Raw genomic sequence first — 21,630 nt, forward strand, 5'->3', positions numbered from 1 at the left:
TCTCTTGGGCTGCTGAATTTTGTCCTTTATGGGACTTCCTGCCATTTCTATACTGTCCTTTGACTACTCAGAACCTGAAACCTAGTTTTTCTACCTGAATTTAAGACTCTTATCAGGTGTATCTAACCTTTTGGCATCTCTGGGCCACACTGGAAGAAGAAGAGTTGTCTTGGGCCACACATTAGGTACACAAACACTAATGAAAACTATGAGCAAAAAAAAAATGTTTTAAGTAAATTTACGATTTTGTGTTAGGCTGCATTCATAGCCACCCTGGGCCTCATGTGGCCTGCAGGCCGCAGGTTGGACACCCCTGCATGGAACTACGCTTTGTGATATGTTCTCAGGCTAAATACCAGAAAGACAGAAATACCTCATTCTGGTTATTTTCCAAAGTGTCAACTCTTCTCTAGAATAAACCTATTTTTGTTCACTTTTTAGGGCCTCTAAATAGTTTTTGTTCATGGTTTTGTTTGTATTTTTCCCAGAGTTTATCATTATCATTGTTACCTTGAGAGAGTCAACCTTGGAGGAACTTACTTGTCATACAAGAGGCAGAATCCCTGTATTTAATTCCAAACATACTTTATAAACCCTTAATCATGTAAAAGGTCATTATATTTTGGGAGATTTCAAATTTTAGTCTTTTTTTTTAAAGATTTTATTTATTTATTTTTAGAGAGGGGAGGGAGGGAGAGAGAGACAGAGAAACTTCAATGTGCGGTTGCTGGGGGTTATGGCCTGCAACCCAGGCATGTACCCTGGCTGGGAATCAAACCTGGGACACTTTGGTTCCCAGCCCGAGCTCAGTCCACTGAGCTACGCCAGCCAGGGCTAGTCTTTTTTTTTAAAGATTGTATTTATTTATTTTTGACAGAGGGGAAGGGAAGGAGAAAGAGAGGGAGAGAAACATCAATGTGTGGTTGCCTCTCACATGCCCCACACTGGGGACCCTGGCCCACAACCCAGGCATGTACCCTGATTGGGAGTTGAATAAAAGACCCTTTACTTCGAAGTCTAGTGCTCAATTCACTGAGCCACACCAGCCAGGGCAAATTTTAGTTTTTTATACCATATCAACCTCTTAACAAACCATGTTGGTTTTTTAATTCTAGACTTCTAGTTCTTTAATAGACAATGTTCCTGAGAAAGACCTGAGACCAAAAAGAGACACAGATATGACTTCTGAAAGTGACTATGGAAACAGAAAAGAATGTAATAGAAAAATTCCTAGAAGATCAAAAATCCCATATTATTCCAAAACAATTCAGACTATTAAGCACCACAATAAAAACAACAACCCATTTATAAGGTATGTGTTTCAGTTTTAGAAATTGAAATAAGGTGCACAGAAGTTAATGTTCTGGCTTCTTTCTTAGTTATCTTGTGGTTGATATTTCTTTACTCTTCTAATGCCAGTGATATAAGTTTCAGCCTTGCCAGTTCAGATGTGGTCAGTACATTCTTATAAATTTATACAGAAAGCTCCCTTTATCTATGATAGATTGTCCTTCTGTTGTAAAAAACATAAACACTGCCCATTTCTCTGGGTTATTGTCTATGTTTTATTCTTTGCAGTTATAATCGTAAAATGAAACAGCCTTTCTTTAAAGAATTGTATATAAGATCATCTCTAGCAAACTGTAACAGATTAGAGGAAGCTGAGGAGCAGAAGACAGAACTAATTAAAGTTGACAACAGCAGCCCTGAAGACAACACGTACCGGGTAGGATTCAAGAGATTCAGGAAAAATGAATGTGAATAATCTTCTTTTTAAAAAGATTTATTTATTTTAGAGAGAGGGGAAGATAGGAAGAAAGAGAGGGAGAGAAACATTGTGTGTGAGAGAAACATCTGTTGGTTGCCTCTTGAAAGTGCCCCAGCTGGGGACCAGGTGCTCAGTCCAGGCATGTGCCCTGACCAGGAATTGAACTGGCAACCTTTGGCTTTGCAGCCAATGCTCAACCCACTGAGTCATGCCAGCCAGGGCTAATGTGAATAGTTTTAAATGAAGTCAATCTCAGAAAAATATTTTGTGCTTTTATAAGCACAAAAGATTGTATGTATTTCTATTGGAGTGGTTAGTTTATTTTTTTCTTCCTGGTTTCTAGATTTTGTGTGATATTATTACTTTAATAATTTATAAAGGAATGGAAATTACATGTTCATTTAAGATCAGATTTCAGTGAAATTGTGTTAAATAATTGTGGAGGAAGAAACTTATTTAAATTTTCAAATTCCTGTTTGTTAAGCAGTGGTTCCTAACTTTTGGGCCTTGGACATTTTTAAATATCTAAGGAAATCTATTGGTCTTCTTAGAGAAGTCTACTTTTATGCACACTCACAAAATGTGTGTAAAGTCAGAGACTCTCCCAAAACCCAGTTTGGACCCATGGATTCCGGATTAAGAGGCATTTAAGGATTTAAAAATTCTTCAGTATTTGCTTTAATCACTCTCAAGTGTTAAGAATTTTTAGTACACATTGATTTCTTTGTGATTTTATTAACTTACCCTAATTTTATTTGTGAAGTACTGGTTTTGAGTGAAATGTGCACTCTTCCAATATCATAATTGCTTTTTAAGCTATTTCTCACTTTTCACGCTATTGATTTCCTCCTTTTATTCTCAAGTGTAGAGGCTTTAATATTGAGAGAAACAACAGTAATTGTCATTATGGTAGTAGTGGCAGCTAACACTTCTTGAGTCGTCATTCAGTGATGGGCACTGTTATGTATGCTTCACTTACCTTAATTTGTTTAATTCTCTCACAGCCCTCTGAATGAGATGCTGTTATTCCCGTATTGTAAATGAGAACATTAGGGCAATGAGAGATTAGGTAACTTTTCCAAGTTCACATAACACTACTATTTTCTTTCAGATACTTGTTGAACAACTAGACCAGGAGAGAGAGAAGAGATGGAAAGCTGAACAAGCTGAAAAGAAACTTATGGATTATATTGATGAACTACATAAACATGCAAATGAAAAGAAAGATATCCATAGCCTTGCTCTACTCACCACAAATAGGTGAGGGGAAGGTCTACACCTGGAGCTAGCTTATCACCCAAACAACAGTGAACTCACAGCTGGAACACCTTTGTTTAAACCAACTGTAGTGAGACCAAAACAGTATATGTCAGTGGTATGAAACTCATTTTCACTAGGGGCCACATCAGCCCCATGGTTGCCTTCAAAGGGCCAAATGTAATTTTAGGATTGTATAAATGTAACTACTCCTTAACTAGGGGCAAAAAGCTTGGTGCTGACACTGGGTAGAAACAAGGTGCCAGGCCAGATAAAACATGGTGGAGGGCCAAATTCAGCCCGAGAGCTTTGTGTTTGCCACCTATGGTGTATATGGTTTCAGTTCAAATTGAACTAATTGTATTCAAAGATTTAGTGCTTCATCAACTTGTTGCATAAATAAAGAGTTCAGGCCACATTTATTTCAGCCCTCTAGCTAGAGGCATCAGACAGATTAGTAAGTCTTCCAAGTAAAGCCAGCAAGAGTTCCTTGAAGGAATAGGCTGTTCCTCATTCATACTACTGGCTATTTTTTTTTATTTTAATCCTCACCCAAGGATATGTTGATTGATTTTTAGAGGAAGAGAAACATTGATTGGCTGCCTTCCTTATGCACTCTGATTGGGGATTGAACCTGCAATCCAGGTATGTACCCTGACCGGGGACCAAACCTGCAACATTTTGGTGTATGGGACAATGCTCCAACCAACTGAGCCACCCGGCCAGGGCTCATGCTATTGACTTTTAAGCCCACACCAAGCACAGTGCCTGAAACAAATGTTAAGTAAAGCTTTGCAATTGAATAAAGTTCACATAAGATAAAGTTTCATTAACTCAGGTAAAATGGTTTTCCTTTTGATACAATGTTAGTTTCAGGAATGGGCAAGAGACATATTTTTCTGTTTTTCAGCCTTTTCTTTTAATTTGATGAGTTAGAAACATGCTTCAAATCTTATCTACTGTGAGCTTTGATGTTGACTATACACAAAAAAGGAGAGTTTTTGTCCTTTTTTATGTATAATGTACATGTCTGATTTCTACTTTAGGTTAAAGGAAATTATTTTTAAAGAAAGAAATTCCAAAGTGCAACTCGAAATTATGGTTCACAGACTTCAAAATGAAATTAAAAAACTAACTATTGAATTAATTAAAGCAAGAGATCAGCAAGAAAATTACATCAGACACTTGAGAGCCCTGGAGAGAGCATTAGAAAAGATGGAGAGGCAGAAAGGACAGCAGCAAGCAGCCCAGGTATTTCTCTGTTCTGTCTGTTAGTCACTGAGTTAACACCCAATCCTGGCTGTGTACTGAAACAACTCTGGTTATATGGTAGACTGAGATTTTAGAATGTGCAAGAATTAAATAGTATGGCAATTTAGTTTGTGGAGTTACTTCCGAGTTAAAGCTCTTGGTATTCACGAGGCAACCAGAAGACTTGGTGGACATATTGCAAGTTGTTGGGCTGTGTTCCAAGAGCTGGTATTTAAAGTCTCTTTGGGGTACCTGATGGTACCCCAAAACATTTCTTTTGTTTTTATTGAATTTATTGGGATGACATTGGTTAATAAAATTATATAGGTTTCAGGTGTACAATTCTATATTACACAACTTGTATTTTGTACTGTGTTTTCACCACCCACAGTCAAGCCTCCTTCCCTCACTACTTATCCCCTCTTTACCCCCTTTCCCTCTGGTAATCACCATACTGTTTTCTGTCCATGAGGTTTGTTTGTTTCTTTTTGTTTTGTTTTTTGCTTAATTCCTTCAACTTTCTAACCCCACCCATCAGCCCCCCACTCCTTTGACAGTTGTCAGCCTGTTCTCTGTATCTTTGAGCCTATATCTGTTTTGTTCTGAAGTTATTTCACCTTTCTGAGTGAGAATTTTGAGTAAGATCTGTATGTGAAAACAAGAGTGTGTCTGATGCCTCTGAGGCTGTACCTCATGTGATCACAGCATCATTCTCCTATGACATTTTGAAAATCAATTTGGGTACTAGGTTCCATTATTTAAAAGGAACTTTTCTTTGGGTAACTGGTATTAAAATAGAAGCAGAAGGAATCCGAAGAATGTAATTGTGTGTCTTCTACTCAGATGCGACTTGTTGAAGAGGTGGAACTCAAAGCTGCAGCTGCTGACCAAGAAATAAGCTTACTGCGAACTTCCCTTCATCAAGAAAAGGAGCAGGTACAGCAGCTTCATGAGCTTCTTGCACTGAAAGAACAAGAGCACAGGTAAATGAAAACAAACGAGGAAATGTTGTCATTCATGCACAGGAAAGAAGCCACTTGATTCCTCCCCAATCCCCAAACACTAGCCAGGCACTGAGCAGTGGAAAGGCCATTGGTGGAGCTCCGAAGGGGATGTGCTTGTCCAAGTCAGTTTCTACTGTAGCCGATACTTTACAGATACACAGGTGACATTACTGAGGTGTGGCCTGCAACAGGGAAGATGTGTTTGCATTTCTGCAAACCCAACACAAAATTATTTTAATGGACCTTCAGGTCACTGCATGTTCAATTACTCCATGCTTTTTACTCCTGTGAAGCAGGTATTAACAGACTTTTTCTGTGAAGGGTCAGATATAAAGTATTTCAGGCTTTGCAGTGCACACCTGACTACCTTTACTGTAGACAGAATGTAAGCCAGACAGAATGTAAGACAGAATGTTGTGGCTGTGTGCCAATAAAAGTTTGTTTCCAGAAAAGGGCACAGGCCATCTGGGTCCATGGGCTGCAGTGTACCTGCTGTGCTCTGAGTCCCCAGTGATGGGGACACTTTCAGCTGCTTATCTTCTAATACCATCAGCTAATTCCGTGATTTCATGTATAAATTAAATGTAGATGCGCTGGTGAAAATTGATATCCTATGTGTGGGCAGAATAGCTACAAAATATTGAGGGGAATAATTTAAAAATCTAAAATTTTGTACTTAGCTTCATTTACAGATATTTTTTAACTTCTTGTTCTAATTTAAAGAAACCAAAACCAGAAACAATGGATTTTGTTTTATGGGCTTGATTTAATCAAGAAAAATAATGGAGAACTCTAAGGAATGAGTTCTCATTTAAAGAAAATGTAATAGTTCAGGGATCCTGAACTATCTCCATGAACCTAGATATGGGGTACACCTCTGATCCCCATCACCACTGAACACTCAGTCAAGTAAAACTCATATTCCTTCTCTATCCTATCCCAGTTTCTGTGTGAAAGTGAAGAGCTCATCTTAAAATTAGGAAATATAGACTATTTAATTACTATTTAAAGACATTTAAAAGGGAAGAAGATGGTGTCAAGGTGGGAGGGAGCAGATTCCACTTTCCTCCTATACATGGGAGAAAAACCTAGCTGATCTAAGGAACAGAGCAAATAGCCAACAGTACTGCAACATATATGAAAATAGGAGACCAAAAATTGTAGCTGACATTAAAAAACCAGACAGTAAGAAGAGCGCTTCAGGACAATAAGGTCCCAAGGATCAGGGCAGCTGCAGCCCCAGTCTGGGCACCTGCCAAGTCTGCCACAGGGCTCTTGGGAGAGAGCTGGATCAACTGCTCCCTCCCCGGCCAAACAAGGTTTGAGCAGCACCAGGAGAGACCTGGTTGCTTGAAGTCGCAGAGAGGGGAATAAGGACTAAGTGGCAAACATACAGGGGCTGTGAGCACCCACGGAGTCTGGACACCAGCTCGGGAGAGTCGAGAGTCAAACCGTGACGGGCCCTGACCCTGAGAGTCCTCGACCTGGTTGGAGAATTGGGCTGCGTGGGAGGCCAGGCTGCTGTACAAAGTGGCAGGCTTTAGTAGGAGGAATTTTTCAAAAAGAAAAAGTGAAAAAACATACACTGTTTGGGGAATTCTCTTGCATTAGTCACTCCGGCCTCCTCCCAGCTCAGCTGGGCAGCGCTCCTGAGGTGGCATGGAAGGCCCTGCATGCACTCCCATAACCCTGGTAAGGGTGCGCACCCAAACCTGAGAGACCGGAGGCAGCTTGCTTGAACTCATGTGCCTGCAACTGAGGTAGGGTGGCAGAAGGACCCCTAGCCCACACATGTATACCTGGGGAGAGGGCGCTTTGAGGAAGGCCTGGATCCCACACCCAAAGCCCCGAGGAGAGGCGCCTGGCTAGCCCTGGGGAGAGTGTGTAACTGAGGCTGATTGAGTGTGGATCAGGAAGAGAGAAAAGTGAAACCAATCGCCCCTCAGACTGCTGCAGCCAGCAAGACCACCAGAACCGGTTTGGACAGTTTGAAACCAGCAAGAGGATTTTTTATTTTAAGTATTTCTTTACTTTTTGATATTTATTATTTTTTTATGTCTCAATTCCTTTTTTCTCTCTTTCCTTTATTGTTTTATTCCTTCTGCCTTTCAAATTTGATCTCTTCTTCCTTCCTTCTTCTTTTTTTTAAATACCCACAAATGAGACAAAAAAACATGGAACTGTGAAAAGACCACAATTGGACCCAAAGAGGGGTCATCCCAACAGCTGAGACAGTGAGACAGATTTCACTTTGCTATTACAGAGAACCTGCAAGTTGTTGCATATTTATATGATTTTTTTCATTATTCTTACATCTTTTATTTTAATACTATTTTTGTGTTCCTGTTCTTTCTGTTTAGTCTTCTTTGTTTGGCTGGTTATATTATATCATTTGAAAGTTTTCCCCTGTTCTCTTGTCATAGTGTATTGCTAAATTATAGTCCTTCACTTCACTTGTGTTTCATGAGCACAGTACTCAAGGTCTGACTTTCCTATTCTTATTATCCAGAATACACAGATTCTGTCATATGATTGTTGCTCTAATAGCTGTTTTATACAATTGTAAATACTACACAAAACCCCTCCCAAGATCTTAGCCCACTTCATGGTTTCCTGAACTCTATTACTGTAGTGGTTAACTCTATTCTCTCACACACTACAACTATTTACTATCCTTTACTTTCACTTTCCCTCAGAATCTGACCTCCCACAACCTCACTGCTTTCTAGATCCAACTCACAATCCTTCCCTCCCCAAGAAGAGTCTTATCTTCTTTCCATCCTTTCTAAAAAGTGGCTAGTTTTGTGGAGTATCACTGTTAACACAATACATAACCAAAGGATCTCCTATCTCTTCTCTACTGGCTGCTCCTGTAAATATAGTAGAATACACTCTTGCTGTTTTAAACCATTTTGCCTTCCCCCTCCAACTGATCATAAAAAAGAGTAGGTGGAAGCTGTGAACACCAGGATACCAACTGGAAGAGGAAACCCAACAACAAAGGAACCACTACCAGATTAAAACAGAAGAAAGTGAAGGAGGGAGTGGAAGCCACACTAACCTCAATCCAGGACCTATCTGGAAATTCAGCTAAATAGTGGAGAAATTACCCAGAACAAACAACTGAACAAGAACAAGAACAAGAGAGAATACTCAAACCTTGACACACAGAAGAAACAACTTCAACACAACCTTCTCACACCAGCACAACAAAATACAAGAGGTAGTGGATAGAGTGACCTTCATTTAACTAGCTGGTGGGAAGAACCCACCAAAGAAAGACCCAACAACAATCAAAAGCCAAAGACAACACAGAGCCAACTTAAAATACAGCCCAAGACCAGTGAGCTCAGGACATCAAGTAGACTGCACCATTGAAGCTCACAGATATTCTGCCATAGAAGTTCACAACATAAACCCAGAGAGCCAGAGCAGACCAATTTAAGAAGCTGAGGCTAACAAGAAGAGTCTTACAAACAATGGGAAGAAAAAGAAACAATCCCCAAATGAAAGGACAGGAGGAAGCCTCAGAAAGATTGCTAAGGGAAATAGAGGCAACTCAATTATCAGATATTGAGTTCAAAGCAATGGTTATCAGGAAGCTCAATGAGCTCACAATGAGCTACCAGAAACTACAGGGAAACTACAGTGAACTCACTGGAAATGATATCATCATGAAAAAGAAAATAGAAACTATCAACAAGGGCCATGAGAAAACGAAGAATACAATTTCTGAACTGAAGAACACAGTAGAGGGATTCACAAACAGGATCGATGGAGCAGAAGATTGGATCAGTGAGCTGGAGGACAAAGTAGAAAACAACAACCAGAAAGAGCAAGAAAGGGAAAAGAGGCTCAGAAAGAATGAAGAGGAATTAAGAAAAATGCAAGACGATATGAAATGTAATAATGTCCCTGTAATAGAGATACCAGAAGGAGGAAAAGAGCAAGGGATAGAAAACCTGTTTGAAAAAGTAATGATGGAAAACTTCCCTAATTTGAAGAGAGAAAAAGTTGCACAAATCCATGAAAAACAGAGAGCCCCAGTCAAGAGGAACCCAAAGAAGTCCACTTCAAAACACATCATAATTAAAATGGCAAAATTGCAAGATAAAGAGACAATCTTAAAGGCAGCAAGGGAGAAACAGGAAGTAACATAAAATGGAGCCACGATAAAGTTAGCAGCTGACTTCTCAATGGAAATGCTCCAAGCCAGAAGAGAATGGCAAGAAATATTCCAAGTAATGAGAACCAGAACCTGCAACCAAGGCTCCTTTAACCAGCAAGTCTCTCAGTCAAGGTAGAAGGCCAAATAAGGAGCTTCCCAGACAAAAGAAGTCTAAAAGAATACACCTCCACCCAATCAGCTTTGCAAGAGATGCTAAAGGAACTGCTTTAAGGAAGAGAAGGAAAAGAGAGAGAAAGAGAGGGACATAGGTATGAAAATGGTGATGAATAACTTCCTATCAGTAGTAACCTTAAATGTAAGTGGATTAAATGCTCCAATCAAAAGACATAGAATAGCAGAATGGATAACAAAGCATGACCCACACATATGCTGCCAGAAGAGACCCACCTCGGTCAAAAGACCTACACAGACTGAAAATGAAGGGCTGGAAACAAGTTTTCCAAGCAAAGGGTCAGGAAAAAAAGCTAGGGTAGCAATACTCATATCAGACAAATTAGACTTAAAAAAAAAGTGCCATAAAGTGAGTCCCAGAAGGTCACTTCATAATACTCAAGGGAAGAATCCACCAAAAAGAAATAAACATTGTAAATATATATGCACCCAATATAGGGGCACCCAAATACATAGAGAAAATGTTAGAGGACTTCAAGAAAGATACTGACAGCAACACAATACTAGTAGGGGATTTCAAAACTCCACTGTCAAAATGGACAGATCTTCCAAACAAAATATCAACAAAGACATTGTGGCATTGAACAATGCCCTAGAGGAAATGGACTTAACTGATATATATAGAAACCTTCATCCCAAGAAGTTAAATACACATTTTTTTCAAATGCACATGGAACATTTTCAAAGATAGACCACATGATAGGACACAAAACAAGCCTCAGAAATTTAAGAAAATTAAACTCATAAAAAGCATTTTCTTCAATCACAAGGGACTGAAACTAGAAACAAACCCCAAGGGAAAAAAAAGAACAAAAAAACTCAAAATTATGGAGATTGAATACCATGCTATTAAACAATGAATGGGTCAAGAATGAGATTGGGAAAAAAATAAAAAAAATTCGGGAAACAAATGAAAATGAACTCACAACAATCCAGAATTTATGGGACACATTGCAGGCAGTCCTGAGAGGGAAGTTCATAGCAACACAGGCCTACCAAAAAAAAAAAAGATAGAAACATTTCAAATAAACAACATAACCCTACGCCTACAAGAACTTGAGGAACAACAACAAAGACAGTCCAGAACAAGTAGAAGGAGGGAAATAACCAAGACCAGAGCAGAATTAAATGACATAGAGACTAAAAGCACAATTCTAAGGATCAATGAGCCCAGTAGCTGGTTCTTTGAAAAGATAAACAAAATCGACAAGCCTTTAAGTAGGCTCATTAAGAAAAAAAGGGAGAGGACCCAAATAAACACAATCAGAAATGGAAGAGGAGAGGTTAGAACTGACACCACAGAAATACAAAGATTTGTAAAAAATTACTATGAAGAACTGTATGCCAAGAAATTTGAAAACCTAGGTGAAATGCACAAATTTCTAGAAAAATATAATCTTCTATAACTGAATAAAGAAGAAGCATAAAGCCTCGACAGACCAACAACAGCTGACAAAATGGAAGTAGTAATCAAAATCTCCGACCACACAAAGGCCCTAGACCAGACCAATTCACAGAATTCTACAAAATGTTTAAGGAAGAGCTAACCCCTATCCTTCACAGACTATTCCAAAAAATCCAAAAAGATGGAAGATTCCCAAACTCTTTTTATGAAGCCATCATCATCCTAATCCCAAAACCAGAAAAAGACACAACAAGAAAAGAAAACTAGGCCAATATCACTGATGAGCATAGACTCTAAAATCCTCCACAAAATATTGGCAAACCACATCCATGAATAAATTAAAAAGATCATACACCATGACCAAGTGGGATTTATCTCAAGGATGCAAGGATGGTACAATATTCACAAATCAGTAACTGTAATATATTATATAAACAAAAGCAAAGACAAAAATCACATGACCATTTCAATAGAGGCGGAAAAAGCATTTGATAAGGTATAGCACCTGTTTATGATAAAAACACTCAGCAAAGTGGGAACAGAGGGAGCATTCTTCAACATAATAAAGGCCATATATGAGAGACCTACAACCAACGTCATACTCAATGGGCAAAAACTAAAATCTTTGTCACTAAGGTGAGGAACAAGACAAGGTTGGCCACTTTCACCACTTCTATTCAACACAGCTTTGGCAGTTTTAACCACAATGATCAGACAAGAAAAGGAAATAAAAGGCAACAAATTGGAAAGGAGGAAACAAAACTGTCACTGTTTGCAAATGACATGATAATGTAGATAGAAAATCCTATAAACTCCGCCAAAAAACTGCTCAACCTAGTAAATGAATTTGGGAAAACAGTGGGATACAAAGTCAATGTCCAGAAATCAAAGGCATTTTTGTATACCAACAATGAAACAGCAGAAGCAGAAATCAAGAAAAAAAAATCCCATTTGATATAGCAACAAGAAAAATAAAATACGTAGGAATAAACCTAACCAAGGAGGTAAAAGACCTGTACTCAAGAAACTATACAACACTGAAGAAAGAAATTAAGAAAGACACAAACAAATGGAAACATATATTGTGTTCATGGATCGTAAGAATTAACATCATCAAAATGTCCATACTACCTAAAGCAATTTACAGATTCAGTGCAATATATATTAAAGTACCAGTGGCATATTTCACAGACATAGAACAAACCCTTCAAAAATTTATATGGAACCATTAATGACCCCGAATAGCTGCTGCAATTTTGAGAAAGAAGAGCAAAGTAGAAAGGATCACAATACCTGATACCAAACTATATTATTACAAGGCCACTGTGATCAAAACAGCCTGGGACTGGCATAAAAACAGGCATATAGACCAATGGAACAGAACAGAGAGCCCAGAAATAAACCCAAGTCTCTACAGTCAATTAATATGTGACAAAGGGGGCAACAACATAACATTGACTAAAAATAGCCTCTTCAACAAATGGTATTGGGAGAACTGGACAGCTACATGCAAAAAAATGAAACTGGAGCACCAACTTACACCATACACAAATAAATTCAAGGTGGATAAAAGATTTAAATATAAGTCATGACACTATTAAAGTCCTAGTGGAGAACATAGGCAGTAAAATCTCAGATATTTCACACAGGAACATTTTCACTGTTATGTCCCCTAAAGGAAGGAACATAAAGGAAAGAATAAACAAATGGGATCTCATCAAAATAAAAAGCTTCTGCATGGCTAAAGAAAATGGTATTAAAATAAAAAGAGAACCAACTGTATGGGAGAACATTTCCAACAATACCTCAGACAAGGGTTTAATCTCCAAAATATATAAAGAACTCACACAACTCCACTCTAAGAAGACAATCAACCCAATTTGAAAATGGATCTACCTTTTGACCTAGCAATTCCACTGCTAGGATTATATCCTAAGAACCCTAAAACACCAATCCAAAAGATCCTATGCACCCTAATGTTTATAGCAGCACAATTTACAATAGCCAAGTGTTGGAAGCAACCTAGATACACATCAGTAAATGAATGGATGAAAAAACTATGGTACATTTACACAATGGAATTCTATGCAGCAGAAAGAAGGAGCTCCTACCCTTTGCAACAGCATGGATGCAACTGGAAAGTATTATGCTAAGCGAAATAAGCCAGGCAGTGAAAGACAAATACCATATGATCTCACCTTTAACAGTAACCTAAACAACAAAACAGAGAAACAAGCAAAATATAACCAAAGACACTGAAATAAAGAATAGACTGACAGAGTTCAGAGGGGAGAGGAGAGGGAATTTCAGGGGGAAAGGGGAAGGGTTTACAGGACTGAGTATAAAGGACACATGGATAAAAACTAGGGGCAGTTGGAAATGGGAGGGAGGAGAGGAGGGCTGGGTGGGTGGATTGGGATGGGAGTAAAAGATAGAAAATTGTATTGCAACAACATTTTAAATAAAAATTTTTTAAAAAAGAAAGAAAATGGGTAAAGGACTTGAACAGACACTTCTCCAAGGAGGACATAAAGAGTATCTGGAGACAAATGAAAAGATGCTCAGTATCACTAGCTATTAGAGAGATGGAAATTAAAACCACAATGAGACAGCACTTCACAATGGTCAGAATGACCATCATAAACAAATTAACAAACAAGTGTTAGAGAGGTTCTGGAGAAAAGGGAACCCTGGTGCACTGTTGGTGGGATTGTAGACTGGTATAACCACTATAGAAAACTGATGCAGACTCTGGCCAACAGTGTCCATGTCATTATGGACGAAATGAGATATTCACATGGACAACTACCAATTCCGGTGGAGGAAAATGGACAGCATGGCTTTTCTCTCAAGGGAAGCAAAAGCTTTGGTCCTTGCCGTGACCAGCCTTTATTGGGTTTCTCAGCACATTACATGATGGTCCTTATTTACTATGCACAGGTTCGCTTTAGGTGGTTACCTTTTATAGAAAACAAAGGAGCCAATGCTGCTAATCACAGAAGAGGGATATTTGCAAATGAAAACGCAAAAGTGGTTGAACTGGTTACACTAATACTTAGAACGTTTAGCATGGAGTTTAGGAAGTTAACTTTGCAGTAAATGTCCTCAATTCACGGTTGAGGGAGTTTTTTAACAAGAGCAAGACTCCAAGTGGCCTAGGCACATTGCAGGCCTGATTCCCCACGGGAGAACCTATCCACGGGCGTGGGTCCTGTGTATCTCCAAGTGGCAGCTGGGCCCACGCCACGCAGAAAGTTCTACAGAAAACAGTATGGAATTTTTCTCAGAAAACTAAAAATGGATCTGCCTTTTGATCCAGCAATTTCACTGCTAGGATTATATCCTAAGAACCCTAAAACACCAATCCAAAAGAATCTATGCACCCCAATGTTCATAGCAGCACAATTTACAATAGCCAAGTGTTAGAAGCAACCTAGGTGCCCATCAGTAAATGAATGGATGAAAAAACTATGGTACATTTACACAATGGAATTCTATGCAGCAGAAAGAAAGAAGAAGCTCCTACCCTTTGCAACAGCAAAATTGCATGGATGGAACTGGAAAGCATTACGCTAAGCGAAATAAGCCACTCTGTGAAATACAAATATCATATGATCTCACCTTTAGTGGGAATCTAATCATCAAAACAAACAAACAAGCAAAATATAACCAAAGACACTGAAATAGAGAATAGGCTGACAGTGACCAGAGGCAGAGTGGAGGGAATTTCAGGGGAAAAGGGGAAGGGTTTACAGGAACAAGTATAAAGGACACATGTACAAAAACAAGGGGGGTGGAAATGGGACAGAGGTGGGGAGTGCTGGGTTGTGGGCTGGGATGGGAGTAAACGGCAGAAAACTGTATTTTCACAACAGTTAAAATAAAAAAATTAAAGACATTTAAAAGTGTACTTTCCAGGGGAACAACATCCTGTGATTTTTTTTTTTTTTTAATTCTAGGAAAGAACTTGAAACAAGGGAGTTTTTTAGTGATGCTGAGTTCCGGGAAGCCTTAGCCAAGGAAGTAGCTAAAGAAGAGACAAAGCATGAGCAAGAGATAAAAGAATACCAAGAAAAAATTGACACATTAAACCAGCAGTACCTGGATTTAGAGAATGAATTTCGTATAGCTTTAACTCTTGAAGCCAGAAGATTTAAAGACGTAAGAATTGCTATTTAGGTTTTTATTGAAAACAGAACCAGCAGCATATGGTTTGATGAGAGAACCACACTTTATAGAGTTCTAGCTTTGTTGACATGTTGGCTATCTGACCTTAAGCAGATCACTTAAAATCTTAGAGCCTTAGTTGTTTTGCTGAAATAATAACTTATTGTCAGAGCTGTTCTCAAAGCCAGTGAGATTGTAAATGGTCAGGTACACAGAGGATTTGGAAACCTGAATCTGTGGTTTCTGTAGGGCAGACATTGGCATACTAAACCCCAGCTTTGGCCTCCGTTTGCCAAATGTTACTACAAAACAGCTATGCTATTGTGTAATGTCAACACAGACAGGTCACCTGGCCTAGCCTGCAAATCCAGTTATCTGTGAATTTTTTTCTTATGTTAAACTTGTGTGATTCTAAACATAAAAGAAGTAAACTGTTTCCAGAAACAACTATTTTCTAAGTATTTGGAGAACTATTTATAATGTAATTTTGCAATATAGGTTAAAGATGGTTTTGAAAGTGTTGCAACTGAGTTAGCAAAGAGCAAACATGCTCTTGTTTGGGCTCAACGGAAAGAAAACGAGTCTTCCTCTTTAATTGAAGATCTGACTTGCATGGTGAAGGAGCAGAAGACAAAACTTGCAGAAGTTTCCAAATTGAAACAGGAAACAGCAGCAAACTTGCAGGTAAGACATTGTAACACTTTCTTTTCAAATTGTTTCATCTTCTCAAGGGCCTGAAGTAATTTTTAGGAAGTGCACAGTTTTAACAAATACTAATTGTGTATTTGATGCCTATGAGAAAAATAATAAAACTAGGAGAGTAATGTGATTTTGGAACATGCTGTTTACACTAAAATAGTATTTAAATAAAATAAGTGAATTAATTTTAAGAAACATAGTAACTAGGTGGCAGTTGCACAGTGACAGCAAAATTCTGATGGTGATACTCAAATAGTTGAAGTTCGGGAAATAGCCAGTGAGTCACTAGAACTACTTTTGTGGTAGTGCCAGCTTTTTAGTATAACTACTGTAATAATTTTTAAGTTAATTTCTGTTATTGCCATTTTAAACTTTAGGGATATTTTGCCCAAGAGGACTTCCTTCCTGCAAGTGACCTTTAGACTGCTGATATAAATGCTGAGAAATCTTTAGTGTTATAGGTCTAGTTCCTCTCTTAGGGTATTAGAATAAAATTCAGAGTATTAGAAAGAGTAGCCTCTTATAATTTGACTTTTTATTTCCTCACCTACATTTGTCTTTAGTTAATAAAACTAAAACTTTTTCTGATATAAAACTGAGGAACATTGACTTGGCATTTGCTTAAATAACACTTTTTCTTATAAAATGCAAAAATAGAAAATAAAGGATTCAAATATAATGATTATTTTGCATTTTTTTTCAATGTTTTTTGGGAGTATACAGAATCAAATCAACACCCTTGAAATCCTGATTGAAGATGACAAGCAGAAGAGTATCCAAATCGAACTTCTCAAGCATGAAAAGGTCCAGCTTATTTCTGAGCTAGCAGCCAAGGAATCACTAATTTATGGTTTAAGGACAGAAAGAAAAGTGTGGGGACATGAACTGGCACAACAGGGTAAAATTCTCAAATTTTTAACGGAAAATAGCCCATTTTTCTAAAGGAACAAATCTGTGTATTAGAGAGAAAAGGAAGGGCTTTCCTGCTACTACAACCAAGAGCAATGGCCACGCTGTCTATGCACCTCTTGGGAACAGGAAATAGGTTATTATACCAACTATAGGTTATCACTCTGATTCTTTTGTTGTTGCTTTTCTTCCCAGTATAATTGGGTTACTTTTCTCAACAGGTCTACCTCTAGAGTGCTATCTGTTGAATGAGTTGTTGAAAATAATTACTTCCTATACAGTGATTTTGAATATTTGTACAGATGCAACAGCATTCAGGTTTTTTCTAAAAATGTTGGTAATAGTTATCTTGTTATACATGGAGAAATGTGAAATGGTCTATCGATGAAAACCACTATCTGCTTAGGTAAACTTACCTTCAGTCCATTCCCTTTCCAATCGCAGTACAACAGGAGATGGCTCATTTTAGGACTTACATGGACAGTTGACAGATATTGGTTTTAATGGAGCATAATTCATCTGTCATTCCACATAAGAATATTTTTCACGTGGTTTGGGTTGGTTGTGTGCCATAACATGATTAATTAAATGTGATAGTACCTGCCTGAGTTACTTGTTCTCAGTTTGTTGTTTTAGGTTTTCAAATAGCTACGGGTATTTAAAAGGCCTTTTTGTTCTCTGGCCCTTTCCTCTTCATATTGTGCTAATCTATCTTCTTTTTTTAATCAGTTCTTTTGTGTTACTCTATTATGCATTGTTAAAATGTGTGTGTTTATAAAATACAAATCCTCCATGGCCTTCTAAAGTTTGTTACTGGTGATGTTTTTTTCTCAGGATCCTCTCTAGCCCAGGACCGTGGGAAACTAGAGGTGCAGATTGAAAGTTTATGTAGAGAAAATGAATCTCTGCGGAAGGCAAATGAGCGTGACAGTGACACGTTAAGAATTAAGTGCAAAATCATAGAAGACCAAACTGAGACTATCAGAAAATTAAAAGTTGTAAGTTTGATGTTTTATTTTGGGAAAAGGGCGTATGGCAGGTTTGAAAAACATTGAGTCTGTGGATCAGAATATCCAATTAATGCTTGTCTCTGAATCCCAACCATTGTGATTTTTATGACAGATTATCATTTGTTTCCTTTTGCAATATTTGCCCCTTTGCTTTTAAAAGTAGTATTGGGCACTCATTTATTAACTTAAAATTACTTTCACTTCAAAATTTTATGGAGAATATTTTTTAGGACCCTTTGAAATAACTGGAAATAGTGTCAATAATGTTTTATATGTTTAAAATATCCTTTAAAAGCATTGTTTAGTATCATTCAATATTGCTAACTCACTTCTCAAAGGTATGACAAACCTGCTATCCTTAAAGGTATATGAATAGATTACAAGATTCATCCTAGTTCCCAAGGACACTGTGTATACCCTTTTCTTCAGTTGGGCCTATCTTGAGAGAATACTAACAAATATCACTTGTTTCAAAGCATCTTACCTGAAAATTCTCCAGAGAAATTTACTGAAAATAATCTTGAGCATTAAATCAAACTTGAATTTCAAAATTTTCTTCTAGAGGTTATATCTTAAATTGTAAAAATAACTGAAAGGGGATTTTTTAAAAGAAACTTCTTAATGGGGTTATCACTCATAAAATTAGGAACTCACTCTTTAGAGAAATTATAACTACCTAAGATAAGATTTTTTCCTTGGTCATTTTTAAGAAACTTCTTGAGAACCTAACTTCATCAAGTACAGAAAATGAACCTATTTATCCGCATATTGCTTCATACCTACATAGCTAGATGTAGGTATGAATGCTTGAACTATCCTTAACTCAGTTGAAAATTTGGTCTCAGTATAGTCAGTATTTCAAATATATTGGTCATATGTGCCAAACTGCACTGAAAATTAATAAATTTTTTAGAAGTAGGCCTTTTTTCTTGTTTTAAAAATCTAGCTAAGCGCCCTGGCTGGCGTAGCTCAGTGGATTGAGCACAAGCTGGGAACCAAAGTGTCCCAGGTTCGATTCCCAGCCAGGGTAGATGCCTGGGTTGCAGGCCATAAACCCCCAGCAACCACACATTGATGTTTCTCTCTTTCTCTCTCTCTCCCCCTCCCTTCCCTCTCTAAAAATAAATAAATAAAATCTTAAAAAAATCTAGCTAAGCTTATTTTCTTTTGAATTAAAGTAATATATGAAACAGAAAGGCTAGTGATTTGTATTTAAGTTTCACAAGGCAAAGCAGGTGATACATTTGGCATAGTATATTGTGTTTGACTTAACCACACAGTAAGACTGATGCCTTCTCAATCTGAGCAGAGTTTTAGAAGAAAATGACATAATGCCATAGTGGAGCCAAACAACAAGATAGATTTTAGTTTTAGATTTTAGTAAAATATACAAAAGATTTTTAGATTTTTACCCAATATTTTTTCTCCACAATCTAATACATTTACTTTAAAGAACATTCTCTCAGCCTCAAAGACATGAGTGTTAATGGTACTTCCAAATAATCACATAACATACAGAGGTAACCAGGCATAATTTCTTTCAGCAGTAAAGTCAGTGTTAGGTAACCAAGGTGGCTAAGGAGACCGGGAATCAGAAAAGTCCGATTAAGTGCTAAAGGCTTTTATTCAAGGCAAGCTGGGTCTGAATGGATAGCAGCCCCAAAGGCAAAGGTAGAAGAGCTCTTAAAGTATGTAGTGGACCTTTGGGGGAGGATGAGTCATCCTGCTGATCTGCTCCAGGTGTCCTGGGTATCTGATCAGGGAGGGCTTATTCTGTAGAAAGGTAGAAGCCAAGAGGGAGGAGGCAGAGAGGATTCCACTGGTTTCCAGCAGGAAGCTACGGGCTGTGCCTCAGTTGCTTCTGATATGGGGAATCTCATGGTCAGGTGTTAGCTGGTGATGGGATAGGCCCAGGTCCCAGTACATTCTAACAGTCAACATAGCTAATAACTTAAAGGGATATTGACCTAATCAGAAAAATTTCGAGTTTGATGTTTCAACTAAGTAAATTGTATAGTTAGCTTCTGATTATGGAAGTCAGAAACAGATCTATATTTTGAAATTCTGTTTCCTCTCCATGTATTATTTTGGTACTTTTCAGCATGTATGGATCATAAGACTCTGATGCTGCAATGTTATTGTTAATAGGGTTATTTTATAAGAATCCTTTATGGCTTTTGTGGTTTCTTGGTAATATATACCAAGACTGCTCACTCCTAAGTAGTTCAGGGAGTTATGGGAGAAAATAAACAATTCATGACTCATGCAAATGTTGATCAAGACTACCTGACTACCTTTGCTCAGAATTTTTAATTCTGTAACACTGTGAGGAGCTGAACCACATTCTGTACGAGACTTAAGAATCTGCACTTCAATTAGACTTGCCCAGCATTTGTTTGCCCCCATCTTTCCAAGAGAAATAAAAGGCAAAGGCAAGGAGGGCAGGGAAGAATAAGAGCAAAAGTAAGATCCACTTCCATCTTCTCACCTGCAACCCAGTGCAGCAGGCTGCCCCAGAGGCCCAGACAGCCCGATTCAGAAGACCAAGTTCATTGGGATAAACAGCCTATGTGAGGCCTAGAATCTGCAACATTGCACAGAGCTTCAGGTGGTTTGATCCTCCTGTGAGTCTGACTCACATTACAGAAGACATAATAAAAGGAAGTTTGGGGAGATATAAAGCCTGTTTGCATGTGAAATTTTAGTAGGGATGAAATCATCATTTTAAAGTATTTGCACAGTAGAAATAATTTGATTTATACCATTGCATCCAGTGACCATCAGCCTTTATTGTATTGCTATCAGCCACATAGTAGGGTTTTCTTTCTCTCCCTGTCATGAGAACACAGATTCTTTCAAATGCAAGATAATGTTAATTGAAATTTTCATTCTGCTGCTTTCTCTTTCCCTTCTACTCCCTGTGTGGGTAACAGTTACTAACTTCATGAAGTGGAAAGTGTGAATAGGACAAAAATTTTCTTTGTTAATAGCACTTAAAATAGTAGTGATGTTTCTTAGTGACTGTGATAAACAATATTCTGTAAATCTTTTCTAAAACACACATTGAACATTCAATTTATTTCTAACTTGTAGTTTTTATAATAATTTTAAACCATATCTAATTAATTAGGAAATGAGACACCCTAGATTAATAAAGTATTGATTATTTTCTTGAAGTGTTTACAGGAAAAAGAGGAACAAGTCAAAATATTACAGCAAAAGATCACTGAAATACAGAAATGTACTCAAGAACAACTTAACGAAAAATCTTCACAACTGGATGACATAATTGAGAAACTAGAAAGACACAATGAAAGGAAAGAAAAACTAAAACAGCAGTTGCAAATAAAGGAATTAGAACTTGAAGAAATTAGAAAAGCTTACAGGTATTCTACAGTGTTTCCCATTGAGAAGTAAAATGTGCCTTAATAATTTTGTATAACTGGTTTTATCTCTAACATTATTTCTTCTCATTCAGTACACTTAATCAAAAGTGGCATGATAAAGGGGAACTTCTCTGTAATCTGGAAATGCAAGTAAAAGAAGTGAAAGAGAAATTTGAAAACAAGGAAAGGAAACTCAAAGCGGAGAGAGACAAAAGTATTGAACTACAAAAGTAAGCATTAAGTCCTCAAGTGGCAGAGCCCTCTGTTAAATGGAAACACTGGATTGGGATGAGTGAAATGTATAAAAGAAAAAGGGACGGGGAGGAAAGGAGGGAGGAAGCTGAAATGGTTGAGGGGAAAGATCTGGTTCTTCTTGCTGATTCATGTAAAGAATTACATATCAGCAAATCTGGT

The 21,630-nt window shown here is 37.8% G+C and overlaps 1 protein-coding gene across 6 annotated transcripts in view; it reads left to right on the forward strand.

Moving 5' to 3' along the window:
* Positions 1–21,630, forward strand: part of LRRCC1 (leucine rich repeat and coiled-coil centrosomal protein 1) — a 54,989-nt gene that overhangs the window by 26,915 nt on the left and 6,444 nt on the right. For 5 of the 6 annotated variants that reach the window (XM_036031065.1, XM_036031068.1, XM_028518043.2 and 2 more), the window contains 11 exons: positions 1,116–1,312; positions 1,579–1,726; positions 2,880–3,028; positions 4,072–4,276; positions 5,120–5,259; positions 15,005–15,206; positions 15,711–15,896; positions 16,635–16,809; positions 17,655–17,818; positions 21,008–21,216; positions 21,309–21,446. In XM_036031065.1, the coding sequence (XP_035886958.1) occupies positions 1,116–1,312; positions 1,579–1,726; positions 2,880–3,028; positions 4,072–4,276; positions 5,120–5,259; positions 15,005–15,206; positions 15,711–15,896; positions 16,635–16,809; positions 17,655–17,818; positions 21,008–21,216; positions 21,309–21,446 (1,913 nt within the window). The remainder of the gene's footprint in view (positions 1–1,115; positions 1,313–1,578; positions 1,727–2,879; positions 3,029–4,071; positions 4,277–5,119; positions 5,260–15,004; positions 15,207–15,710; positions 15,897–16,634; positions 16,810–17,654; positions 17,819–21,007; positions 21,217–21,308; positions 21,447–21,630) is intronic. The other variant, XM_036031069.1, reaches the window with a different exon arrangement.

The sequence above is a fragment of the Phyllostomus discolor genome, chromosome 7 (genome assembly GCF_004126475.2).
Source record: "Phyllostomus discolor isolate MPI-MPIP mPhyDis1 chromosome 7, mPhyDis1.pri.v3, whole genome shotgun sequence".
Lineage (NCBI taxonomy): Eukaryota > Metazoa > Chordata > Mammalia > Chiroptera > Phyllostomidae > Phyllostomus > Phyllostomus discolor.